Source organism: Tenrec ecaudatus, chromosome 11 (assembly GCF_050624435.1).
Source record: "Tenrec ecaudatus isolate mTenEca1 chromosome 11, mTenEca1.hap1, whole genome shotgun sequence".
In the NCBI taxonomy this organism is placed as follows: domain Eukaryota; kingdom Metazoa; phylum Chordata; class Mammalia; order Afrosoricida; family Tenrecidae; genus Tenrec; species Tenrec ecaudatus.
In genome coordinates, this window is record NC_134540.1 from 16,787,681 (window position 1) to 16,812,771 (window position 25,091).

Genomic DNA, 25,091 nt, shown 5'->3' on the forward strand with positions numbered 1-25,091 from the left:
GACTGGAGAAACAAATCCATGGACACACATTTGTGCATAAGAAAGAGATTTATATACAAGAGCAATTGAACATTGAGCAAACATCCAAGCCCAGACCAGATCAAGTCCCTAAGTCCGATATTAGCCCATATCCCCGATACCAATCTATAAGGTCCTCTTCAGACTCACTAAACACATGCAATGATGCTGAATGTAGATCGCAGGCCAGTGGGTAGAAAGTCTTTGGATCCAGTGGCACTGGAAACACCTCATCACTGGCAGGAATCTCTGCTTGGCTTCTCCAGTACCCAGAGCTGCATCAGTATAGGCCCATGTGTCTTGTCAGCTACGATGTCTCCCAGGGTGTGAGCTGAGAGTCGCCCACCTCCAAGGAGGAAATACCAGAATTCCCAGAATCCTTAGGGGAAGGCTTTGTCTACACAGAAGCCTCATTGGCTATGACCTAATTTACAGGCTAGACTCCACCCTTACAGGCTTAATCCTTAAATTGACAATTATATAACTCCAACAATGTCCTAAGTTCATCAAGAAAAGAACATTAGATGAGAATAGTATGACATTTTCTGGTTTTGATTCCTTTAGTGTTGTGTTGTTATAGGAGACAAATCTCATCAAGTATCTGTCCTTATTTAGACCAAACTCTGAAACTACTTGGAAGGATAGGAGACACTGTGAACCTAAGGCAGGAGTATCCTCCCCCTACATCTGATGTCTCCTTGACCATAGCCTGCCAAGAATGTTTAGTGTCACGTGTCCCAGAAGAGTGCAGTTTACCGTGAGAGCTGCAGCCCTTATATACTAAAGGAGGGCCTGAGTGGAGTAAACCGTTGAGTGCTTGACAACTAGTCATGAGACACCTAGAAGATAACCTTGGCTAATTGCTTTTGAAAGGGTATATCCTTGAAAACAATAGGGACTTTAGTTCTCTCAGTACACAGGAGATTTCCATGAGTTGTAATCATGGCAACAAACTGGTTGATTGGTTGCCCTTAACTCAAAGGTGTTGAATGAAATCAGGGTTAACGAATAGTCAGCAGTTGAAATGAACACCACGTCTATAGCCATGACTATCACCTGCTGCTCGGTCAATATCATTTGTCCATCAAGTATCTACTGTACACCTACGATATGCCACATAACAGCTCGAGTTTGCAAAGGCAGGGGATGAACAACACCTCTGTTCTCAAGAAAGAAAGATTATATTAGGGACAAAAGGAAAAATCAGAGCACAGTTTTAGGATTGAGATGGAGAATTGAACCCAAACAATGAAGAACATCCGAAAAGAGCACCATGACTTGGCTTGGGAATAGACAGAGAGGCAAGGGTTGAGGGAAGTCGATGCGGGTTCTAGGAGAGGAACTACTGAAGCAGTTGTAAGTGTTGACTAGGAGTGAGATTGTGGTATTTGTGGAAAGGAAAGTGGGTTTTGATATCACCACCTTAGAATTTCCCATCTCCGTCATTTTCTAACCACTGCAGATTTTGTAATGGGCTCTCTCAGACTCATAAGCCACAAAGCAGTCTGTGGTAAGATAAAACTAAGAGAATGCAATGTTTGGATGTCATCAATTTTGGACCCCAAAAGAATCAGATAATTAAAAGGGTCCTTGGTCCTCACAAGCAAGCACTTTTATCTCTTTTACTAAGACATTGAGCACATTCTCTAGGCCTTTTGTGGGTACAGTGGGTCTCATTAAAAAAATCAAGCTGCTCGATGTCTAGGTTAAAATCTCTAGTGTTCAGAGTTTAAATTTATATAAAATACGTGCATTCACCAGCACATCGCAATTCAGGAGTAGTGGTAGTGGAATTAAATGCAGTCTGAGATTATTCTCTTACTCTAAAATTAGAGTTCTTTTTGTTAATATTAATCGTTCTAATGAACTATTTGGAGTGTCATGCATCTGTACTTTCTTCCACCACTTTCCAGATTTTCTGCTTAAATCAGATTTATGGCTAATTTAAGGGGATAATGATGACCTATATACCATTTCCACAAACACTCCAAAGGCAATGATTATGTTTGCACAGCAAGATGAATGCGATCCACGTCATTATACTGTGCGAAGGACGATTGAGAAATGGCACATGCTGTTATCTTTCTACATACCTTAATCAACAACTAAGAACATGATCCAGAGTAGTTCCAGGCGACTAATAAAAGTTGTGAGTGATACATGAGGAGGAGGAGGAGGATGGTCTCAGGCTATGGGACACCACCATGTGGCCAAAGTTATAGCAAGGCCCAATACTGTGCCGCTGATTAAAGAGCCAACCTCTCTGCCATTGAGTAGATTCCAACTCATGATGGCCCTATAGGCTGTAGTAGAAAGACTCCTTTGGGTTTCTGATGCTTTAAATTTTCACAGGAGTGGAGCTTTATCGTTCTCCCTTGGAGTGGTGGATGGTCTCAACTCCATGACTCTGTGTTTAGTAGCTCAATGCATAACCCACTGGGCCTCCAGAGCTCCCAACACTGTACCAGTGAAGCTTATTTCTACATTTGTTCAAAGAATTTCTTTCGGACTTTGTGCCTGATGCCTGAAGGTTCTCAGGAGTTACCCGCCATAGAAACATATTAAGAAAATCCCCCAACCCACCCCACCCCCAGCCCTGACACACAGGACAGCCTTCCTGAGCATCTGTGCAGGGGCACTCACCTGGGCAGGGGTTCATGGATTAGGTAAAATATAAAAGTCTTCTTTTTTTTCTGGCCTGACTCTAATGAGACAGAGTAACATAAGCCCGCACTGCAGGAAATCCAAAGTCATCTTCAGTCATAATTCGCCCCTGACATCTATTTAACATGGAATTACCTTAGCTGTCCATCCCACTGAGAAAGGAAGGATGGAAAGTGACATGCGTACTGTGTCTTCTTCCCTGAGAAAACCATACCCTGAATGGCTAGATAATTTATCACCGGGCGTCAGCAGTATTTTTATAAGAAATTTCATTCCTGTTCCAAGAGCCACTCAAAGTCATGTTACAAGCTCTCTGTGAGACTTACCTCACCTTCTTGATTAAGAACCCAGTCCGCTGTTCTGTTCTCCTGTTCAGGACCACGCAGATATAGAATGGAAATTTGCACGGACAAAGCTTTGGATGAGTTATTTTGAAGAAGGAGGTACTCTGCCGACTCCCTTCAATGTCATCCCAAGCCCCAAGTCTCTCTGGTACCTGATCAAATGGCTATGGACACACCTGTGCAAGAAAAAGATGAGACGAAAGCCAGAAAGCTTCGGAACAATAGGGGTAAGTGCCCACAGTATTAGCATTGTACTTTTTTTTCAATATGCATTTGAACATATACTCACTCCTCACTTATTGACATGGTTCATTAGGATCCAAAGACAAGGCAGTTCGGTGAAAAAGACACCATTAGTCGAAAATGGAGGATGATCACATCTGATCACAAAATGGAGGATGACTGCATCATGACACACCTGCCACATTATATGCTTACAGAATTGCCAAACCATGTCGGCACGTAGCATCGGCATTCACAAGCCAATGTTATTGCTCTTGCCAAACACCTCAGAATTCATTACTTTTGATACACACTGTTAATGCACAAAATAATCATGCCATAGATCTTTTTTCACCCATGGTTCTAAATGTGAAATATGTGATGCGATCATCAAAAAGTGAGGATTAGGTGTATTTATATTTGTTACTGAGAATTCTCAGATGTCTAGCCTTTGTGTTCTTGTTGATTGCATTTTGTGAACATTTATTAAACATCTACCATGTCAAAGACACGATATAAATACAACGTTTCCCCCCCCCCAAAAAAAATCTCCTACATTGCGGGCAACCAGACCAAACCCAGCCCATGAGAACCCATGTGTTTGAGCACAGAATGCCTCGATGGGGTATTTTTGACAACACACTTTACAAACACAGTTCTTTTTGTCTTTCTTTTGTGTACAATGAGGTATTTTGGAACCATCAACCTTTAGGTGAACAGCTGATTGCAAACCCCCTGCAACAGAGCGAGGCCTTACATTGAGGGCAATTGCTGTTATTTCATAGGACTCAAAGAGGCCTCCCGAGTGCCACAAATCAAGCCATAGGGAACTGATGCCTTCTCGTTTATCACCATGATCTCTAGCATTTTCAGTATTTTCACCAGAGGTTATTTTCCTATTAATTATTCACATCATTTACTCCCCCTGGATGGCAAATTCTAGAAGAGTTGTGTTGTGACTAGTCACCATGGAGCAGGTTTCGGTTCATGACAAACCCAAGACAGCCTTGCTTGGGGCGGTGCTGTCTCCAGTGCCGTGCATATGCTCTCATCGTCTTGGGAGCCACTCTGCATTTTGATCATCCCCCAGTTTAGGAGGCTCCCCTTCCAGCACTCTATCTGATGATCTGATCATATTTTACTGTAATGCACAGGGATTTTGTCAGCTCCTTTTCAGCGTAGGTAGATTGCCAGGACTTTCTTACTAGTGTGTGTTTCAGCTGAGTCGGGAAGCTCAGCTGAAACCTATCCACCACGGTGACTATCCTGGTATCTGCACTACTGGTGGCATGGCTTCCGGCAGCAGGCACAGTGTGACAAACTGAAGATGGGTACCAGACCATGGGGGAAGAGGTCTGTTTTAATCACCTGATTTCCCGTGGTGGAAACAGAGCACATATATTGACACATATTTCTCCATCAAATGATGAAGTATACATCATATTCTGTACCAAGTATAGGCAGTGATTTCAGAGTATGATGAAATTCAAGTCTAACACGTTATCTCAATCATAGTCTATTTCAAAAAAAATGTGGGTTGGTTTTTAAATCATTAAAACTGCTTAGAGTCATGTTGCGGGTACTCTGGAAGATGTTATTTCCTTTGGAAATATCTTTAATGTTGAAAATCAAGAGTTCTAGCATTTATAACAAAATATATAGACATAGACCTTTGATATAAATAAACCACTGGTAGAAGTCATTTTTCACTTCTTTCTCATTGAGCTTTCTAATTTGTAAAGATAGTGATGCTTTGGAAATCAATGAGCTAGTGCTCACTAATGACTTTTAAAATGATTTAGAAGAATCATTTAGAATTCATATTAGAACTGCAAGTATATTAGCTATTTAATCAAAGTTTTGTATTTTTAAAATTTTATTTAATATGACTATGTTCAATGATCCTTTGTATTGGATGACATCCAGACCCGTTAGAACTTTTTGTCAGCATGGATGGTTCGATGATTGAAAGTGACACTGATATTTCTAAATAACAATTCCAATTCTGAGGGAAATTGGCTGGCAAACAGATAATTCAGATAAAGAGATAGGGGAACCACTTATACTCTTTTCTGTATGCTGTTACGTTGAGGAATTGGGGCACTGAAAACTGGGATAATAACCTATTTTTTGAACCAAAATAAAATTATGATGAAGATTTGAAATCTTCCTATCACTGAATTTAGGAAAAATTGCATAATTTTCATCCAATTATTTTGTTTGTTAAGAACTTTATACTTAACATTATAAGTGGAATACGGCTATAGAATAAATTCAGTGATTTAGGATTTAATAAATTATTACTCATGCCTCATACGCTAATAACTAGTTCAGCAATTAGAGAGTGACAAAACATACAGAGATACGGTTCCCATCCTTGGGGACATCATTTCTATGTGGATTATATCAATGTGAGAACATATTGCTATAATACAAGGTATATAATATGTTTAACATTTAATATAATCACTTATAAGATATTGTGTAAGTCCGGGTTGAAACAAATTTATAGACACTAATATGTGTATAAGAAAGAGTTTTATATATAGGGTAATTGTACACTAAGAAACCTTCCCAACCCAGTCCTGATGAAGTCCATAAATCCTATATTAGCACATATGTCTGATACCAATCAATAAAGTCCTCTTCAGACTCACGAAACACATGCAATGATGCCGAATGCAGGAAGATCACAGAGCAGTGGGTGGGAAGTCTTGTGGATCCAGTGGCATTGTAAGTATCTCAGCACTGGCAGAGGTCTCCATGTGGCTTCTCCAGCTCTAAGGCTCTGGCTGCCATCAGTCTGTCTCTATATGGCTTGTCAACAAGAATGTCTCACAGTGCCTGAGTGTGTGTCCCACCTCCGATAAGCTATTTATCTCCTTAGCACCTCTAAATGAGGGCACCAAGGTGCGACCTGATTGATAGGTCAAACTGGACCCCTTCACTCATTAGTCTTAAATTGACAATAGATTATATAACCACCACAGATACCTTAAAGAAGAGTGGAAGAAACAATTTCTGGGTGGTTTATTTTTAGATAAACAGGAAAATATTTTAGAAAAATGTAACTCCTGCTTGCTTCTAGGGAGATCATAGTATATTTTATATTTGTCTTTTGTCCATCTTATTCATAACTTTATAAGGCTTTTATTCAATCAGACCATTATCAGGTAGTAACAATGAATACTAACACTCATAGAAGTGTTTTTATTTTTTAAATAAATTGTGGGTAAAAATACACAAAAACAAAATAAAACACACACCTGCCAAAGAAATGTTTCTTTAATATTTAAAATTTAGGCAACAGAAGGTGGTCTCTTGAGCTTTAAGTGATCACAAAAATCATCTCAGGTTGCCACTATTTACCTCTGCAGACTAACAGCCCTGCTGCAATATCTTAGGAGATCCATCCGAGTTTCCAACAAAAATAATGAAGAGTCACTCTAAGAATTTGACTTCTCCCCCTCCCTCACATTCAATCTCTCCCCCTAGAGACCAAGAAAATTTCAATTGTCAACAAGGTTTTTTTGTTTTTTTATGTTTCCCAAATATTTTATTTTTATCCTGCTTTTTAAAAAAATCATTTTATTGGGGGTTCTTACAGCTATTATCACAATCCATACATATATCCATTTTGTCAAACACATCTGTACATACGTTGTCATCTTTTTCAAAACATTTTTTTCTGCTTGAGCCCCTGGCATCAGCCCCTCATTTTCCCCTCCCTCCCCAATGCCCCTTGATTATGTATAATTTTTTTTCATGTATTACACCGACTGCTGCCTCATTTCACCCACTTTTCTGCTGTTTCAATCTAGCAAACCTGATGTCCACATCTTTAGAGAGAGAGGGTAGATGGCATCCATGAAAGAGCTTTCTTTTCTATAAAAAACAAATAAAAACAAAATAAGAACGTTGCCAGTCTGTGCTTCTTAGTTTTCCAATGCCTGGTGTTTTGAAAGTAGATCACCAGTGTTTCTTCAGAGGTGCCTCTGGGTGAATCAGAACTGCAGGCGTTTCTAACTTTACCTATTTACACCATTAAGTGTCCCCTTTTCTCGTTAGTGCTCATCTCAGACAAACAAAAATGTTGCATCTCTATGCCTGAAAGGGATGATTTTGTTTCAAGTAAGATAATTCAAAATTCACTAGGACCTCAAATCATTGTTCTGCTGCTGACTCTGATCCATGGGCATTTTATGCTTTAGGAATTCACAGCAGATGATGTAAATAAATATTCTGAATTAATAATTCTCTTTTCCCCATTCTCCTCCCACTCTCAATCCTGCATGTCCTCTGCCAAGCTAAGACCATGGGAGAGCATCAGTCTAATCAAAGCCAAAGCTCTGGAAACAGCCCCTTTATCTGTACAGCTATCTCAGTGAGAGAGGACTGAATACCTTGATTTGCATATTCTTCTTTGCATTTCATTCTCTTTAATTTACATGGAAATAAATGATAGATCATATTTATAAAGAAGTTCTATTTCTAACAAAGTAGTAAGATGAATACGAAGTTAATGAACCGCAAAGTAACACTAGCGTGAGTTAAGGTAACTATCCAAAAAAGTAATTGGATTTGCTGTGAATTAATTTCATTTGTAACTAGCATATTAGTTCATTGAGGAGCTCATAGGTTCCCAAAATTATGTGGCCTACTGCCTCCTTTTCAGAAAAAAAAAAAATTACTCAGCACTCAGCTGGCAATTAACGCTCCTGTGCTACAGGCCTGCGTCCAGGAAAAAGTGTGAACATCTACTTTCCCACCATCCCTGGGTTCTTCCCACGTCCTCTACTTTGGGAATCACTGATGCAGGTGTCGAAAGATAGAGAAGCGCACATACCCATTACCTAAAGGGTGACACTCAGGTATCAGCGGCTGTTACTATATAGCTAAAGCAGGGCTTAGAGCAGTGGTTCTCAACCTTCCTCATGCCGCCACCCTTTCATACAGTTCCTCATGCTGTGGGGACCCCCAACCATGACGTTATTTTCGTTGCTACTTCATCACTGTCATTTTGCTATTGTTATGAATCGTCACGTAAATATCTGATATGTAGGGTGTATTTTCATTGTTACAAATTGAACATAATTAAAGCATAGTGGTGGATCACAAAAACAATATATAATTGTATATTGTGAAATATTTATTTCTAATGACAAATACATGAACTGCTGTCTTGAAGCATGGTGTAGCGTGGTTAACAGTCTTCATGCCGGGTACTCATAGGTGGACATATCTGCATGTGGGCGGACCCTCCTGGAGAGGGATAGAGGACAGTGTCTCTGTCCTAAGACCATTGGAAAAGTGTTTTCCGATGGTCTTAAGCGACCCCTGTGAAAGGGTTGTTCAACCCCTGAAGGGGTCGTGACCCACAGGCTGAGAACCGCTGGCGTAGAGTCTAGCCTTTCACTACACGTAGATTGCAGAGGTCACTTAGCGCAATCATTTTCCTTAAAGGAGAACTTATTAGCCTGGTTTCCTGTCTCAAGGGTACTTAAGAGACGTCGCTGGGAAGAGAAATTGGGGTTTTGTCCCCAAGTCGTTGTACTTTCCATTACCCAGTCTCTTCTCCATCCTTTCCATGTTGAATTTCCCAAAGTTTTATCAGATCTGATCGTTAGGTCCAAGGAGTCCTGGTGACTGAGCGAGTTATGTGTTAGGCCGTTAACCTCAAGGTCAGCATATTGAACCCATCTGCCTCTTTCAGGGAGAAATAGGCTTTCTGCTCCCCCAAAGATTACAGCCTCAAAAATACAAAGGGATGCTTGTTCCCTCTCCTGTGGGGCTGCTAGCGTCAGAACTCTCATGTACGTCTTGGACTGCTAACAGTAAGGTAGCTGGTTCAAATCCAGCATCTACAAGAGAAACATGAGGTTATCTGCTTCTATAAAGAATCCCATTTCGGGTCCCTCTGGCGGGCAATCAGCTCAATGGAGGTGGCTGTGGGGGCGTTATGATTCCGAAGTGACTTGGGAGCAGCAGGCTTTGCTGTGCTGTTTTCAGTAAGTTGAGCGTCACTAGGTGTCACAAATGTTTAAGTGCTCTCCCACTAGTCAAAAGGCTGGTAGCTGGAACCCCAGAGCGACATCTGAAGGATCACCCCCTCTGGAGCAGTTCTGCTTTGCACAGGTGGGCTTCCTCTGAGCGGGAACTGACTCCAAGACAGCTAACTACAGTGATCCCGTGGATTGGTGGCCTCCCGGAATGTTAGGTGGAAAGCCCTTGTTAACCAGGCCGGCTTATCTTCTGCTCATACCCTCAGCTTGCTTACATCTGTGCCACGCTTTAAAGCAGAAACATGAAGCTACCCTGGAGCTGGAGTTTAGCTCCTTCCTTGAGACATTTTCTCTGGTCTTCCCACCTCCCACTTGCTTAAGCTTGTCCCTGAGCTGCTTCCCAAATGCCACGTTGAAATCCATGCCCTTCACATTGCTCGGCAGACTGAAACCCATGTTCTTCAGGGTCATAGAACTGGGCACTCCCGAGCATCGTTATTAATGATCTGTTCTGACAGTTTACGATTTCTGGGTTATTCCGATAAAAATTCTTTGCTGTTTTGGTTTGGATTCTTGCATTTCCTTTTATGTCTGTTTAGGACTTGTGGGCAAACCACTTTAGGTGCTTTCCCAGGGAAAGCATAAATGAAGCATCGCTGCCTTATTGATCAAAACCTTCAGTGTAGAAATTCTACAAACCCAAGCATGAAAATCCACCAAAAGAGCAACCTGCCCACAATGCCAGGATTAAATGAAAAATAAGCTCTGGTTTGTGATTTTAACGTTACTCCTTGTCGAATTTGTCTTCCCCTAACCCTGCCTTAAGAGCAGAGACTCTTCTAAAACTTCTCAAATTCAAGCAGCGGTTCTCCCAGCTCTTCACTTCATTAGAAGTCACTATTAAAGAGAGCAAGCCTGGAGACATAGTGGATTATGCATTGGGCTGCTAAGTTCAAGATCACCTGTTCAAACCCATTCGCCACCCGAGAGAGAAAGATGAGGCTTGGACCCAGTAGGGGTGGTTCTGTTCTATCCTATTAGTTTCCCTCTGAGGCAGGACTAAAAGTGACTTTGTTTGTTTTAATTATAGACAACATCTCGGCTTTTAATCTAAAGCAATACTAAACTTTGTGATTGTTGCTCTAACAGCTCATATTCATTTAATTAAATGAAATTATGTGACTCCAATACTTCACTCCTCTGTTTACATGTACTCTGTGGGCCAGCAGTCCCAACAGGAATCAGTAGATGCACACAATGCCATGGCCTGAAGGAGCCCTGGTGGCATTCAGGTTACCCGCAGCTCAGCACAATCCGTAGACTTAAAATTCACTTGTAGGCCCAAGCTCATCATTCTTTTTCATAATAGCTGTAGCCATTCCTGACTCTTAGAATGTCCCACTGCCTTTGATAAGTTCTCTGGCTAGCTTTTGTTCAAAGATAAACCTGATAGTTCTCACAGCATGTATACCGTCTCACAAACAAAAACGATTACGCATTAGGAAAGCAAGAATTACCCCCACCAGACTAGACCGAGATCTTGGGAACTCATATTGGACTGATGGGATTTTCTTGTTCAGCAAAACAGCGGTTGGGAATGCAAGGAATCCTGTGTAGCTTCAAGGTCAGTCTCCCCTACGCCCGCCCCCCACATCCCCCCCCCCCACCACACACACACCCCTGCCCAGCCCTGACTTACTGTGCAGGTATACAGGCTTCCAGGACTCCCATGTTACCAAGAATTGTTCGGATACAGAAGGCCCAATTTGTTATAAAATTACAACAGAATTTTATTTTAGATTCATTACCCAGTGGAGCAAGTATAAAAGAGAAGAGAAAGCAGTTATAGCTGATCGCCATGAAAGCAACCCAGGGCCCAAAGCAGGAACTCTTGGCTTCAAAAATTAGAAGTGTTTTTTCCTTTTTGTGGTTTGGGAGCAAAGGCTTGTTTTTTGAAGGGCCTTTGGTTAAAAATAATGAGGTCAGGGTCTTAGGCGACTATTCATCCGAAATGACCCCAGGCTCAGGACAGGGCGGTCTCCAGGAAACCTGCAAGTGAGCTTTACAGCAGGAAGCAGGAAGGGTTTGGCTGCTGCGTCTATCAGAGAAGCGTTTCTTTCCGTCACAGTACAGATTCCAATGGTCTGCTGGCTCCTGCTACCAATCTGCCCCTCCAAAGTATGTGGAGCCGGCCTGGTTGGTCAAGTAAAAAGCACTCATGCCTGTACTCATCTTAATAAGGTATTCAAGGGGAAGGCCCTCTGACCTACATGATTCTTCCCTAGAAAAAGAAAGCTAGGATTTTTCACATATGTGATCTTTGGTATGTTTATATTCAGACTAGGAATTGTACATTTGTATAAGACTGGCTTTTTCCTGAAGGGAAAGGTAGTGTGCGTTTCTGATTCTGTGCCTCTTTTTGAAAGTAGAAAGCGTCCTCTTTTTCCGACAGAAGGGCCCGTGCTTTCAAACGCTGACCATGTAGAAGACTGTGACCCAGAGCGTCACCCACGACACTCTCAGGGCCCCTCGTGTCCTCCCAATCCTGGCAGCCTTGTCGTTATCTGTGAAGGAAATCATTAGCTCAGACGGCGTGCTCCTAAACAGTTCTGTTGGCTTCTAAACAGGCTAAAACAACACTGAACTGCCATCCACTCTGAAACAGTACGCTTAATAAGGCTCACGTTTATTTTCTAAATCAAATGCAGAGTTTCCATAGAAATGGATTAGCTGCACCATGCTTGGAGTGAGTGTGAGAAAGGAGTTGGTGTAGTGTCCTTTAGTGTTTTCGTTCACGCTTCAGGAAGGGGTGAAGCTGGCCGAGGCCCGGAAATGTTTCCCTGTGTTACACACAGAGGGCGTTGCTGTGCGTTGGAACTGAGCCTGCAGCCCCTCACAATGAGAAGGGCATCAGTTTCCTCCCGGAAGTGCTTTTGCTCTTGGATGACAACTGAGTTGACTTAACAGGAGTCAGACGCCTCCATCTGGTGGCCCAGTCGTAACACTTCCTGTATTTGCTCAAAATGTATTAATTTTTTTCAATTTTTTTAATTTCCCTTCTTTTTTTATTAATAAATCTTTTTATTGGGGCTCATACAACTCTTATCACAATCCATACATACATCAATTATATACTTTCGTTGCACTCGTCATTCTCAAAATTTACCTTCTACTTAGGTTCCTGGAATCAGCTCGGTTTCCTTTTATTCCCCCCTCCCCCTCCCTCCCCGCTGCCCCCTTCCCCCTGGTCCCTTGATAGTTTATAAATAATTATTATATCTTATCTTACACTCCCCAGCATCTCCCCTCACCCACCTCCCCATTGCCCATCTCCCAGAGAGGAGGTTACACATAGATCTCCAAGATCGGTTCTCCCTTTCTACACCCCCTTCCCTCCCAGTGTCGCCACTCCCACCGCTGGTGTTGAGGGGTTCGTCTGTCCTAGATTCCCTGTGTTTCCAGATCCCTACTGCACCGCTGTACATCCTCTGGTCTAACCAGGTCCTCAAGGTAGAATTGGCGACATGATACTTGGGAGGGGAGGAAGGTTTTGAGTTTCATTGTTGCTACACTGAACCCTGAGTGACTCATCTCCTCTCCACTACCCCTCTGCAAGGGATGTCCAGCTGTCCACAGATGGGCATTGGGTCCCCATCTCACACTCCCCCTCATTCACAGTGATGTGATTCCCACCCCCCGCCTTTGTTGTTTGAAACAAATGTTAAATTTCAGTTTCAGAATGGATGCCGTAACCATTGGCTGTTTCCTCCTCCAGCTGTCATATAAAATAGCTTGGTCCTATTTATGTGTTCATCTGCTCCAAAAATCACTAATAACCCATATAAACAAACCCGTTCTCATGGCTTATGAATATGCTGTTAAGCTATTCCATGGAGGGTGGAAACGCAGTTTTCATTTCGCTGTTCTTTGGTTATTTTAATACTGTTTCACGTTCACATGTGTCCAACCTTTTTCAAAATGTCATTTTACCAGTCTGTGAAACAGTATCTAGTTTGCAAGAAAATCAAAAGGACTTATTTAAGCTCAAAAGAAACATTTCATGTTTTCACAGTTTAACTAATTCATCCCTTTTTCACAACAATAAGATCGTTTTCTTTGGAAAGCTTTTATCCTTAAGGATCAGCACGGATATTTATCCAGCATGTGTAAAAATGGTTGCGGTGATAACATTTTCCTCTTACCTTTAGATTACTTGAAAAATCTGCACATATCACTTTAGTAGGACATTAAGTCAAATTATCATGGAATTTTTTTTCAGTGATTGAATTAAACATCCTGTTCACCCTGAATTCCAAAATACCGTTCTGTGCTACCTGGGCCTCTGCTGATCTCTTCAGAATGATAGCTCGGGCCGGGATCAGTGTACAAAACCATACGTTAATCCTATAGTTGAGCATAAGATTTGGGGGATGGTTGTTAAATGCAGCCACATAATCTAAACAAGAATTCCCTCAACCGCCATCTGATGGAAACCAGACTTGGGGGGTACATTCTGTTAACAAAGTCATTTATTACATGCTGTATATATTAAGAGCAGAGCCCAGCCCTTGCCATTGAGGGGATTTCATCCGACAGCGACCCTATAGGGCCCGGCAGGATTTTCAAGGCCAGAGGTGCTTATGGAAGCAGGCTGACATATCTTTCTCGGGCTGAGTGAGTGACTGGTGGTTCTGTCAGGGCCAACTGTCAAGGTCAAAAGATACCCTTTCGAATTGACCTGTCAAAGAAAGCCTATTCCACATAATCTCAAATTGTGTGCTTACTGTGTTTGGGGGAAAGGGAGACCCCAGATTCACATTGGTTTTAAAGAGACCCATTTAGTCAGCCCTAAACAGGACAAAGATAAATCATGTGGATGCGAGCCAACATTAACCCAAGGCCATAGTAGTGTCCAGAGACCCACGGCCAGAGTGGCTGCTTAAAAGGGGGATAGATTGCAGACGGAAGTGAATGGCAGCAAATCGAGGTATCGCCGTTGCAGGCGGGGCTGCAGAAGCAGGAAAGAGACCATGATTGGCCCACATGCACGATTGCAGATCAGAAGCGCTTACGCGGTTGACTTAGGGCCCTCTGAGCATCTTGGTAGGGGGATGAATCATGATTGGAACTTCACTTGCTTCAAAGACTGACTCATCAGATAGAAACTGGTGGAACCCTCCAGACTGACTTTTATTTATTTACCTTTAAGGTCTGGAAATGAGCTTACTCTCATGGCTCAATTTCTTTTTTAATTAAAAGAGTATTTTATTGGGGCATCTTACAACTCTTATAAAAATCCCTACATCAGTTGTATCAAACATTTTGTACATATATCACCATCATTCTTTTCTAGACATTTCATTTCTATTGAGTATTGGTATCAGCTCCTCTTTATTTCCCTCTCCCTCCCTCCTGCCACCATCGTGACCCCTTGATAAATGATAAATTATCATGATTTTCATATCTTACACCAACCACTGTCTCCCTCCCGTGGTTTCTGTTGTTCTTCCCCCTGGAAGGGGGCTGTGTGATTATTGCAAACATTGCGATCGGTTCGCACTTCCTCCCCTCTTCCTACCTTCCCCCCATTCTCCTCATGTCACTACACCTATTCTTGTTCCCAGATGCCGTGTATTATGAGCTCTTCTCGTTTATCTTTACCTGCACGCATGTTCCGGTCTAGCCTGAAGTCTCAGTTAGCATTTGGGTCATGATAGCAGGGGGTGGGGGGTACTCAAGGAACCAGAGGAATATTGTTTGTTTCATCAGTGCTTTACTGCACCCTGGTTGACTCATCCCTTCTCTGTGACCCCTCTGTGAGGGGATATCTTATTATCTACAGATGGGCTTTGGGTCTGACCCCCCTTGTTCTTAACAATATGTTTTCTTGGTTTGTTTGTTTGTTTGTTTGGGGTCTTCTGATGTCTGTTACCTGGTCCCAATGACACCTCATGATCACACAGGCTGGTGTGCTTCTTCCATGTGGGTTTGTTCCTTCCCTGCTAGATGGCCGCTTGTTTAACTTCAAGCCTTTAAGATCCCAGATGCTTTGTCTTTTGATAACCAGGCACCATCCACTTTCTTCACCACATTTGCTTTTGCACCCATTTTGTCTTCAGCAATTATCCTGGGAGGGTGAGTATCACAGAAAGCTAGTTAGAACAGAGTGTTCTTGCAATGTGAGAGCTTATCAGCAGGAACCCAATGTCCAATCATGTGTCAGTGTATTACCATATAAATATATGTACATAGGCCAATACCTCTTTTTTTAAGAACTAATGTGTTCTTAAACACACACCTGTGCTTATACCTCTACCCTTAGCTTTGCTTCCTAAATTGTTCCTCTGTTTCCTTTGACCTTTCTCCTGCCCCACCATCTTACTCGCCCTTCTGCCTCTTAGTAATTCTTCTCAGCTAGATTACTGTTGCTACAACACTCTCAGAATCTCTTTGTCCTCCTCGATGATTTTAATTCCCTAGTTGTTCCCCTGTCTATGGTGTTGTTTGCTCACTGCTCCCTTCCCCCACCTCCTCTCCCCCATGTCAAACAAAAGACAGGCCTATCAGGGGAGCAATGACATTAGGGAGGTACTTACATCTTAGAATAATCAACCATTTGAGATCCAAGGGACAGAATTTACCAAATGATGAAGTTCAGAAGTGTTCAGAAAGGTGGAGGCACATGGAGGAAGTGAGATGAGTGATGTTACATAGAGAGAGTGGCAAACAATGACACCACTGTGGGTGGATTCTAGAGTGGAAAACTGATCTGCACTGTAAATCTTCACCCAGTTCACAAGAAAGAGTTGTTTATCTTAGGAATAAATCGGCGGTGAACCAAAAGAAAACTAAAAACTATTACAAAGAATTGCTGTTAGAAACTCACCGCCAATGAGCCATTCTGACTCTCACCAACCCTAGGGGACAGAGTAGAACGGCCTCCGTGGGCTGCTGAAATTACAGATCTTCATGGAAGCAGAAACCCTCATCTTTCTCTCTGAGAGAGGCTGGTGGGTTTGAACTGCTGACCTTGCAGTTAGGAGCCCAGTGTGTAACACGCTACACCACCAGAGTGGCCCTGCTGTAAAGAAAAGGCAGCCTTAAAATGGACCATGTGTTCTAGACTCCTGTCAAACATTAAGATATAACAAAGGCTCCACTTGAAGACTCTAGTTTTCGCACACACCTAATGCCACTGGTTTTCGGCGCGTCTACACAGTCATGTTTTTGATTCAGGCACATCACTTGGTAGCTATTGTCCATTGTTGAGCAAAACTCCCACTTTGTGGAATAGATGGAAAAAGAATTCTTGACTGAAGTAACTTGTCCCTTTTCTTCTCAGAGGCGAGCTGCTGACAATTTGAGGAGACATCACCAATATCAAGTAAGTTATCCTGGTACCATATTTTGACATGGGTTTTTATTTGGCTTGGTTTCCTAGTGTCCCGATAACGGAAATACCACAGTCAGATGGCTTTAAAGGATAGAGATTATTTATGTTTCAAGAGGCTGCAAGAGATCCTTATCCCTTCAGCATATTAGTCTGATGATGGTCCTTGGTTCTATGATTATTCATAGGTGGCTTCTATCTCTCCTTGCTATCTCAGCTTGGACTTGCTTCTCTCTGCGTCTAAAGACATTGCCATTGGGACCATACAGGGCCAAGTAGAACCTTTCCATAGGATTCCCGTGCTAAAATATTTTATGGTTTTGTTTTTATTGTGGTTTGAATGAACGGTTACAGAACAAATTAGTCTGCCATTCAATAACTTGTATGCATTAGTCTTGTGACCTTCAATGCTATGCCCTCTTCCTCCCTGCTTTTCATTGGTCCATTTGCTTCCTCTTCCTGCCCCTTCCTGCCTTCTGGGCTGTGTTTGGGGGGAAATGTTGCCATTTTGCCCTCTGATGGTGGTTTGTGGGGAAGAGGACATTTCTCACAAGGGATATTGTCCACCGTCTAGGTGTGCGAGACACCCCCAGGGATATGGTCAGTTTCAGGTTGGAAGACTAGCTAAGGTTCTCAGTCTCGGGGTTCCACTTACCCGACCAACAAATCTGGCTTTGTGGATGATTTACGCTTTTCTTCCATTTTTCTCCCATTCTGTCCAGACCCTTCTGTGGTCCCTATCAGCGTGGTCAGTAATGGTAGAGAGGCCCCATCTACCTCTGCTCTCAGGTGGTTAGTCGAGGCTGCGGTTTCTAGAATCGATGATTCCTTTGGACGAATTGTTTCCTGGAGTCGTTTATTTTCTTCATCCTTCCTGCTTTCCTCCAGACGAGGAGAAACTACTAGTTGGAACATAGAGGGAATCTATTCAAGCTTTTAAGACTCTAGTGACTACTTATCACAGTTTTTATAGAACCTGGGGTTTGTGAACTCTGTTGGGCCAATTGCCCTCGCTGCCTCCCCAGGCAGAGCTGTGATCCTTTTGGAAGCACACGTTTATAGCTGTCTCCCACTGAGTGACTGGCACAGCCAAACCACTAGACCTTCCTCTTAGCAGCTTCACCACCACACCTCCAGGGCTCCTGTGTCCCTCTGCACCTGTGCTACTCTGTCTTTCAGAAGAGACTTGGGTCAGGGCACACACAACAGGGATATGGCCTCAGTAACACAACAAAGAAAAGAGCATCCCCAAACAGAATTCCATTCACAGGCACCAGGTTACACATCCCAACACACTGTCCTGGGCCACACAATCTACTCCACAATGGCATGAAAATACACCCCCTTTTCCAAGATTGATGCCAAAGAGAAATTGCCTTCACACCCTCTGTGTCCAGTAATACCGCTCTTTTTAAATACCGCAGGAAGTTATGAGGAACCTGGTGAAAAGATACGTCGCTGCAATGATCCGAGATGCTAAGACAGAAGAAGGCCTGACCGAAGAGAATTTTAAGGTAACTGTTCTCCTGCATCCTGACCAGGGGCGAATTCAGCAGAGCTCGGAATCAGAGTCAGCATTATCCTGGTTTTTAAATGAAACCCTGATTGATTTGCAGTTTCTCCTCAAAGGGAATCATTGTCGAACTTACATAATCTAAACTGTCGAGGGAACTTGCTTGGATACAAAGAAATTCCCTGTAGTGTTCTGCCTTTCTGATCCCAACCATGCCTTCCCCGCTTCATTTTTATAATTTAAAGCCTCATGTTGAGTTCGCAATTGGAAATCTCTCTTAAGCCACGTGCTAACAAAGCAAAAAGTGTCCTCGTGCGTACCCAGCACTGCTTTGGGAGCAGGGGATCCAACAGTAGGTTTAACCGTAATTTAGGTGAGATTTGTTTTTGTTTTTCTTATAATTCTTTCAAAGGGGACATGTGCAATCTATGTTAAAATCACATCCATCAGTGTAACGTTGTTATTGGTCAGGAATATTATCTCTTCATAAGAGAATTGGGGAATGTGATGAAAGTTTAAAAAAAGATCTTATTGGCAAACCACCAAATGAACTAAATAAATAACTCTACAGGATTCTTTAAGCACAGAAATTAAAGGCAGCAGGTTTGGTTGCATTAATGAAGATAAAGGGCTAGTCAGGAAGGTAGATAGATAAATAGCAAAAGCTAAAAGCACAAGTTAAAAGCCATGATCCAAATAATTTCCATTGTTTGGAGACAGGCATGGGAAATAGGTTGGCCTCAGGAGGCCCCCATGACTTGCATCATCTGGTTACCAGTCCCAGTCCCAATTGTCCTTGAGCTGTCTTTGACTCACGGTGAGCCTGCGGCTTGCAGAGCAGCACTGGGGTCCACGGGCTTTCCATGGCTGATGTTCTGTACATCGATCACCAGGTCTTTCTTGCAAGTGACTTCTAGGTGTGTTTTCACTGTCAACCATTCAGTAACAGCAGCTAAGTGGGGCAAACATTTGTCCCTCCCATGGATCCGCTGCAGGCTGTTCATGCTTAAAATTGAAGAGGCACATGTCAGGGTCATCCATGAAGTGAGAACGCTGCTTCCCAATGTGTGTTTCTCTAAGCCACACACTAACGCTGTCTCTTGTAAATGTTTTTAGGAACTCAAACAAGACATTTCTAGTTTCCGCTTTGAAGTCCTGGGATTACTGAGAGGAAGCAAACTTGCCACAATACAGTCCGCCAGTGCCGCCAAGGAACCTTCCAATTCCGCAGACTCGGATGAAAAGAGTGACGGCGAAGGTACTAGTAAGGACAAGAAAAAGAATTTCAGCCTTTTTGATTTAACTACTCTGATTCATCCAAGGTCAGCGGCAATTGCCTCCGAAAGACATAACATAAGCAATGGCTCTGCCCTGGTGGTGCAGGAGCCCCCGAGGGAGAAGCAGAGAAAAGTCAATTTTGTGACCGATATAAAAAACTTTGGGTTATTTCATAGACGGTCGAAACAAACCGCTGCGGAGCAAAATGCAAGCCATATTTTCTCTGTTTCAGAAGAAGTTGCTCGCCAACAGGCTGAAGGAGGACCCCCTGAGAGAAATCCTCACCTGGAATCCCGAGCATTAGCTTCGAGGGGTGACCTGAACATCCCTGGTCTCAGTGAACAGTGTGTTTTAGTAGACCACAGAGAAAGGATTACGGACACATTGGCTCTGCAGGTAGGCAAGAGGATGTGTTCCTTCAAGTCAGAGAAGGTGGTGGTCGAGGACACTGTCCCGATCATACCAAAGGAGAAGCACCCCAAGGAGGAGGACCCCAGTACAGACTATGACGAACCCCTCCCAGAAGCCCAGGAGGACTATGTGACCACACGGTTGTGATGGTTAGAGGAGACAGTGTATCCCGTGCATATACATAGTTTCCACACTGCTCAGGGCAGTGGGGTGGGGTGGGGTGGGGTGGGGAGGATATGTTTAAAATTAAATTAGCAAATGCTGATGTACACTTTCTAGCATATCGTGGCATAATAACTTGTAACCTATTTGAATAAGAACAAGGCTATCAGAAATCCTTCTGTTTGGTAGACTGCCTTTGCTTCCACCATTTGTTTTATGATGTTTTGGGTTGTTTTTTTTTTGGTTTGGGGTTCATAAATAAAAGCACCTTGTATTCTTGTACTGTTGCAATAACCCTCGGAAGATTTTTAGCTGTCTTTTTCAGGGAAAAGAGATGCAATTGATTTCTTGTGGTAGCGGATGCCTATCATCGATATTTTTATATGCAAAACACTGTGCGGCGAAACGAGTACTGCTTTTCGTAACTTTTTAGGGTCTCGAGAGATGGTTAGGACTTTTCACCCAGGCGAAGAGGTTGGTTTTAGAACACCAAATTTTCCCAATTATTTCCTAAGTATGCGTAAGTCATTAGAGTACAGAATTCAAGCGAGGACATCTCTTCTCGTGGAATGCTGCCCAAACACACTCTGAACCTGACAGCAAGGGGATATGCGGGAGCGTTTTCAATTGTCCCACTGCTCCTTCCAGTTAGTGCAAGACATGCTTCTATTAATACATTTTGATGACTGATGGTTCTTTCATGACATTTTCCCAAAAGGAAAAAAATCTTATGTCTCCAGGTTTAAAAACAACAATAAGAAATGACCGATTTAAGTTCGACTGCGTATGCGTACAAATAGGAGCTCTTATAGAATGACTTCATTTCAAAAATATGACAGAGGGTCTCCAAGCTAGCAAGAAATAACAGCCAGTCCAGATCATTGAAGCTCCTGCAAGCGAATGAAATGGCCACATATTCATTATACTTAAATTAAAATGTACTTATTCAAGCAGTCTAAATCTAAGCAATGTCTACGTCGCATGTTATCAATCAACCCAAGATGGTTGTGAACTCAAAGAGGTACGAAATCTGACTGATTGCCCCATAGTCATCCTCTGGTGGCTGGTATATCATATACTTCTTTAAAAAGCAAAGCTACTCGTGAACCATTATTAATTTTATCAGCACATCCAGATATATGGCTTTTCCTATAGAAGAGTTTGAAAATGTGTTTCTTTTATGATTGGCAAAGTAATTCAACCACCACTCACTGCCATCCCGTCAATTCTGACTCAAAACCACTCTGCAGGGCAGAGGAGAACCGCCCTGGTGGGAACTTGAGGAACTGCGCTTGTGGGTATCTGAGGAACTGCCCTGGTGGGTATCTGAGGCTGCACGTTTTCACAAGAGCAGAAAGCCTCAGGTTTCTCCTGCAGAGCAGCTGATGATGAGCCGCCCAGTGCATAATCCACTACCCCACCAGGGCTATACTATGTTCCTACATTGAGCCACTACAAAGAAGTGTTCTCACCTGATATAAAAACATTACTGGCAAATTCGTAAAGCATACTTCTATTATTATGTTATTTCTACCCATCTAACCCAGAATGAACTGGCTCCTCGTTGTATCCAGTTAGCGTTTATTCCCAATCAATAGAAAAATTCTGAGCTCATTTTACCTCCAAAAATGGACTCCCTGGATTAGTGAGAGTATATGTCATTTGCATTGACCAAAAAACCTAATGCTGTGACGTTCCGTTTCTGACTACTGGACATCGAAGAGCAACGGGCTAGTCACGGTTCTGTCTGCCGTACGGGCGTTAACGGACTCAAGTAGGGGCTGCCGATAGGAACTCTCGTCAGTAGCTGCTTCCCTTACCTGCCAGTGCACAGAGCCGCGTGAACCCTAACTTCGGTAAGGTGATGGGGCTGGGCTAGTCTTTCTGTGGAAGGCACTTCATAACTGTACTGCCTTGCTTCTCAGAACATAACAGACAAAGAAAAATAAATGTAGAGTGGTGATGAACGGGTCCTATGAATGCACCTGCTGCTTCACACTTTAACTTGGGTCCTTTAGGGCTCAGAGTAAGGCTGGGAGCCAGTGAAAGATCCGAGTGCTCTAAGCCAGAGAGGCAGACAAAAGGGCATCTCTGCAGTTGGGGGTGGACGGTGAGGGGGCTTCTCCTGGATTCCGGTTTGCTTCCTATTTCAAAGTGAAGACCATATTCCTCACCCCTGGACCATTTTGCCAGAATTTAAACAAAAATTTCCCTCGGTTATTCCTAATATCACCACCAAACAATAAAATCTGCAAAAAACCCACGTTCTTTTTTCGCATTCGTGCATTTGGATCAGTGGTTAGAATGCTGTTCAAGGTGAGCCTGGTGCCAGTGAAGGAATTGGTTCGGGCAATACCTTGCCTTTCACTTTCTGCCCAGTTGGGGGAGGGGGGAAGCTGACAGCGTCAAGTGTTTACTTACAAATATATTCTGGTTATGAAATAAGTGATATTGTCAGTGCACAGTCAAAAATCCACTGCCTTTAAATGGAGTCAGGACCAGAGTAAGCCTCTCAGCCTGAGAGGAAGTGCCCCATAGGGTTTGCAAGCCTATAATCTTGATACTGAAGCCAACTGCCACATCTTTCACCTGCAGAGCAGCTGGTGGGTTCGAAATGCAGACCTTTCAGTTAGGAGTCAAGCCCCTTAACCACTGTGCCACCAGGATTCCCGTTGGTAATAACGGATATACTAACATTTAGCATTATCCTACATGTGTGATATTGCATATCATTACAAAACATCATCAGTAAGGGTAGAATAAGAAAACACAATGTAACAGAAAATTGCAGTGAAGAAATGGCCCTTCTTTGAGGTCCAGTGCGTTACCCATAAGGTTGCTAACCACAAGGTCAGCAGCTCGAAACCACCAGTCCCTGCAAGGGAAACTTCCTAGATCTATTCAAGTCCACAGGAATTCCTTAACACTAGACTGGAGGTTGTCCAGACTAGCTTCCCTGCTAGGCACACTATGACCCTTATCTTAAACTCTACCCTTCCCTCCCCCTCCCCACCTGCCCCCTTGGAGTGAGTGGAATGTGTCATGAAATTCAGTTTACTTTTCATCGAAGGTCAAATTCACCATACTTCACTTGTTCCAGATCCTTTTGGGGCAACCCATTTACAAGGAACTATACTGTAAAGGGTGTGTGTTACCAATTACCATTGATGTATTCCTGAAAATTGTTTGTAAAAACAGTTGTATTCACTTTAGTAGAGAAACTGTTTATGTTTTTTAAAACAGCAAACAAAAAACATGATGGTGAACTCTTTTGTAACATGAAAAATTAATTTTTCAAAGTGATATTCATCTCCAAAATGTATCTGCTTCATAAGTTGGATATTTGTATATCAAATGTTCTTAAATCAGATATTTTATTTACTGGCTGGCAATCCAAATATGGCAAACAAACAAATAAATACAAAAACTTTACTTTCCTACCTTGAGCTGGATAGCATCTTGACATACTTGAGGAACCAAACACACAAACACACATACCAAAAAAAGTATTGGGTCACTTTTGAGGTGTAATTATAGAAATATATGGAACATCAAGGGCAACAGGCTCTCCTGTTTTCCAAAAAAAGCAAACATAATTTTCCAATAAATGTGGAGGGAATGTCGGTTACAATGGCATAAAAATACACTCTTTTTTAAAAGAAATCATTTTATTTGGGGGCTTGTACAACTTTTATTACAATCCATCTATCCATCCATTGTGTCAAGCACTTTTGTACATTTGTCTCCCTCATCATTCTCAAAACATTTGCTTTCTACTTGAACCGTTGGTACCAGCTCCTTATTTTTCCCATCCCTCCCCCTCCCTCATGAACCCTTGATAATTTATAAAGTATTATTATTTTGTCATATCTTACACCATCCAATGTCCCCCTTCACCCACTTCTCCACTGTCCATCCCTCAGGAAGGAGGTTTTACATAGATGCTTGTAATCTTTTCCCCCTTTCTCCCTCATCTTCCCTCCACCACCACCCACCCCACCCCAGATATGGTCACTCTCACCACTGGTCCTGAGGGGTCATCTGTCCTGGATTCCCTGTGTTTCCAGTTCCCATCTGTACCAGTGTGCATCCTCCGGTCCAGCTGGATTTGTAAGGTAAAATTAGGATTATGATAGTGGGGTTTGTTTTAACCTTTAGTAGCCAGTGTCTGTCAGGGAAAGTCAACCCCTGAGGATGCTGTGGGTATCAGAGGAGAATGATGGTCCACGGGGTTGCTTCAGTGGTTGAGTGTTTGGCAGTAGATCACCAGCTTCTAACCGAATAGCTATCAGAAGCGCTATTGGTTTACTTAACTGTATTAGCAGTGTATGAGCATTCAGTAATCAGTCTGGGATTTAGCTGAGTGACTTGATTGGTTAGTCCCTTGAATCACCTTGAAGAGTAGACCGCAGTACTGAACGTTGTCCATTCTTAGTCACTGGATACCGGGTTGGAGGAACGTGTTCTGTTTGAACAGCTGCCTTCTTTGCTCAACGATTCAACCTAGCAAAAAACCATCGACTTTGTTTCCTTTGTCATGTGTATAAGTGTGGTAATCTCCAAAGTTCAGACTTACCGGGAAACACAAGATTTTTACATGTTATCTCTCTTGGCAGCACCCTTAAACTTAACGTATTATTTGGATTATTTTACAATAATGACAGTGCACTTTGTTTATATAGTACTGTCGCATGTGTTATTTTACAAAAACTTTACCTTATTCATAGATTGCTGTAGAAATTAAGATTCAAGTGATTTAAAATTTTTCAAATTTATCCAGTTACCCAGTGGTTAAGTTTCAGCTTAAAGAAAGCAAAACAAAAAACGTCATCATCTAGAGATTTGAATAAGACATCTGGTTGCAATGGTTTGATTGATGACTTTTTTAATTGGAAAGAAATGTTGCCATTTTCTCTTCCTCCTGTAATTGACATACTACTGCTAAAAATTGTTACAGAAAAAAATTCAGAGTTCAAATCATATTTTTTTCTTACAGAATTATGTTAACATATTTTGAAGTTGATTTCTTACACTTTTCTATGAGTACACATTATTCAGTTTCACTACAACTGGAGCTTGTGTGGTAA

At 42.4% G+C, this 25,091-nt stretch overlaps 1 protein-coding gene across 6 annotated transcripts in view; it reads left to right on the top strand.

The window, feature by feature from the left end:
* Positions 1-19,989, top strand: part of TRPC4 (transient receptor potential cation channel subfamily C member 4) — a 161,689-nt gene extending 141,700 nt beyond the window's left edge. For 2 of the 6 annotated variants that reach the window (XM_075563604.1, XM_075563608.1), the window contains 4 exons: positions 3,059-3,253; positions 16,593-16,634; positions 18,065-18,154; positions 19,270-19,989. In XM_075563604.1, the coding sequence (XP_075419719.1) occupies positions 3,059-3,253; positions 16,593-16,634; positions 18,065-18,154; positions 19,270-19,989 (1,047 nt within the window). Of the gene's footprint in view, positions 1-3,058; positions 3,258-13,301; positions 13,313-16,592; positions 16,635-18,064; positions 18,155-19,269 lie in introns of all 6 variants that reach the window. The other 4 variants (XM_075563603.1, XM_075563605.1, XM_075563606.1 and 1 more) reach the window with 4 other exon arrangements.
* The last annotated feature ends 5,102 nt before the right edge of the window (positions 19,990-25,091 follow it).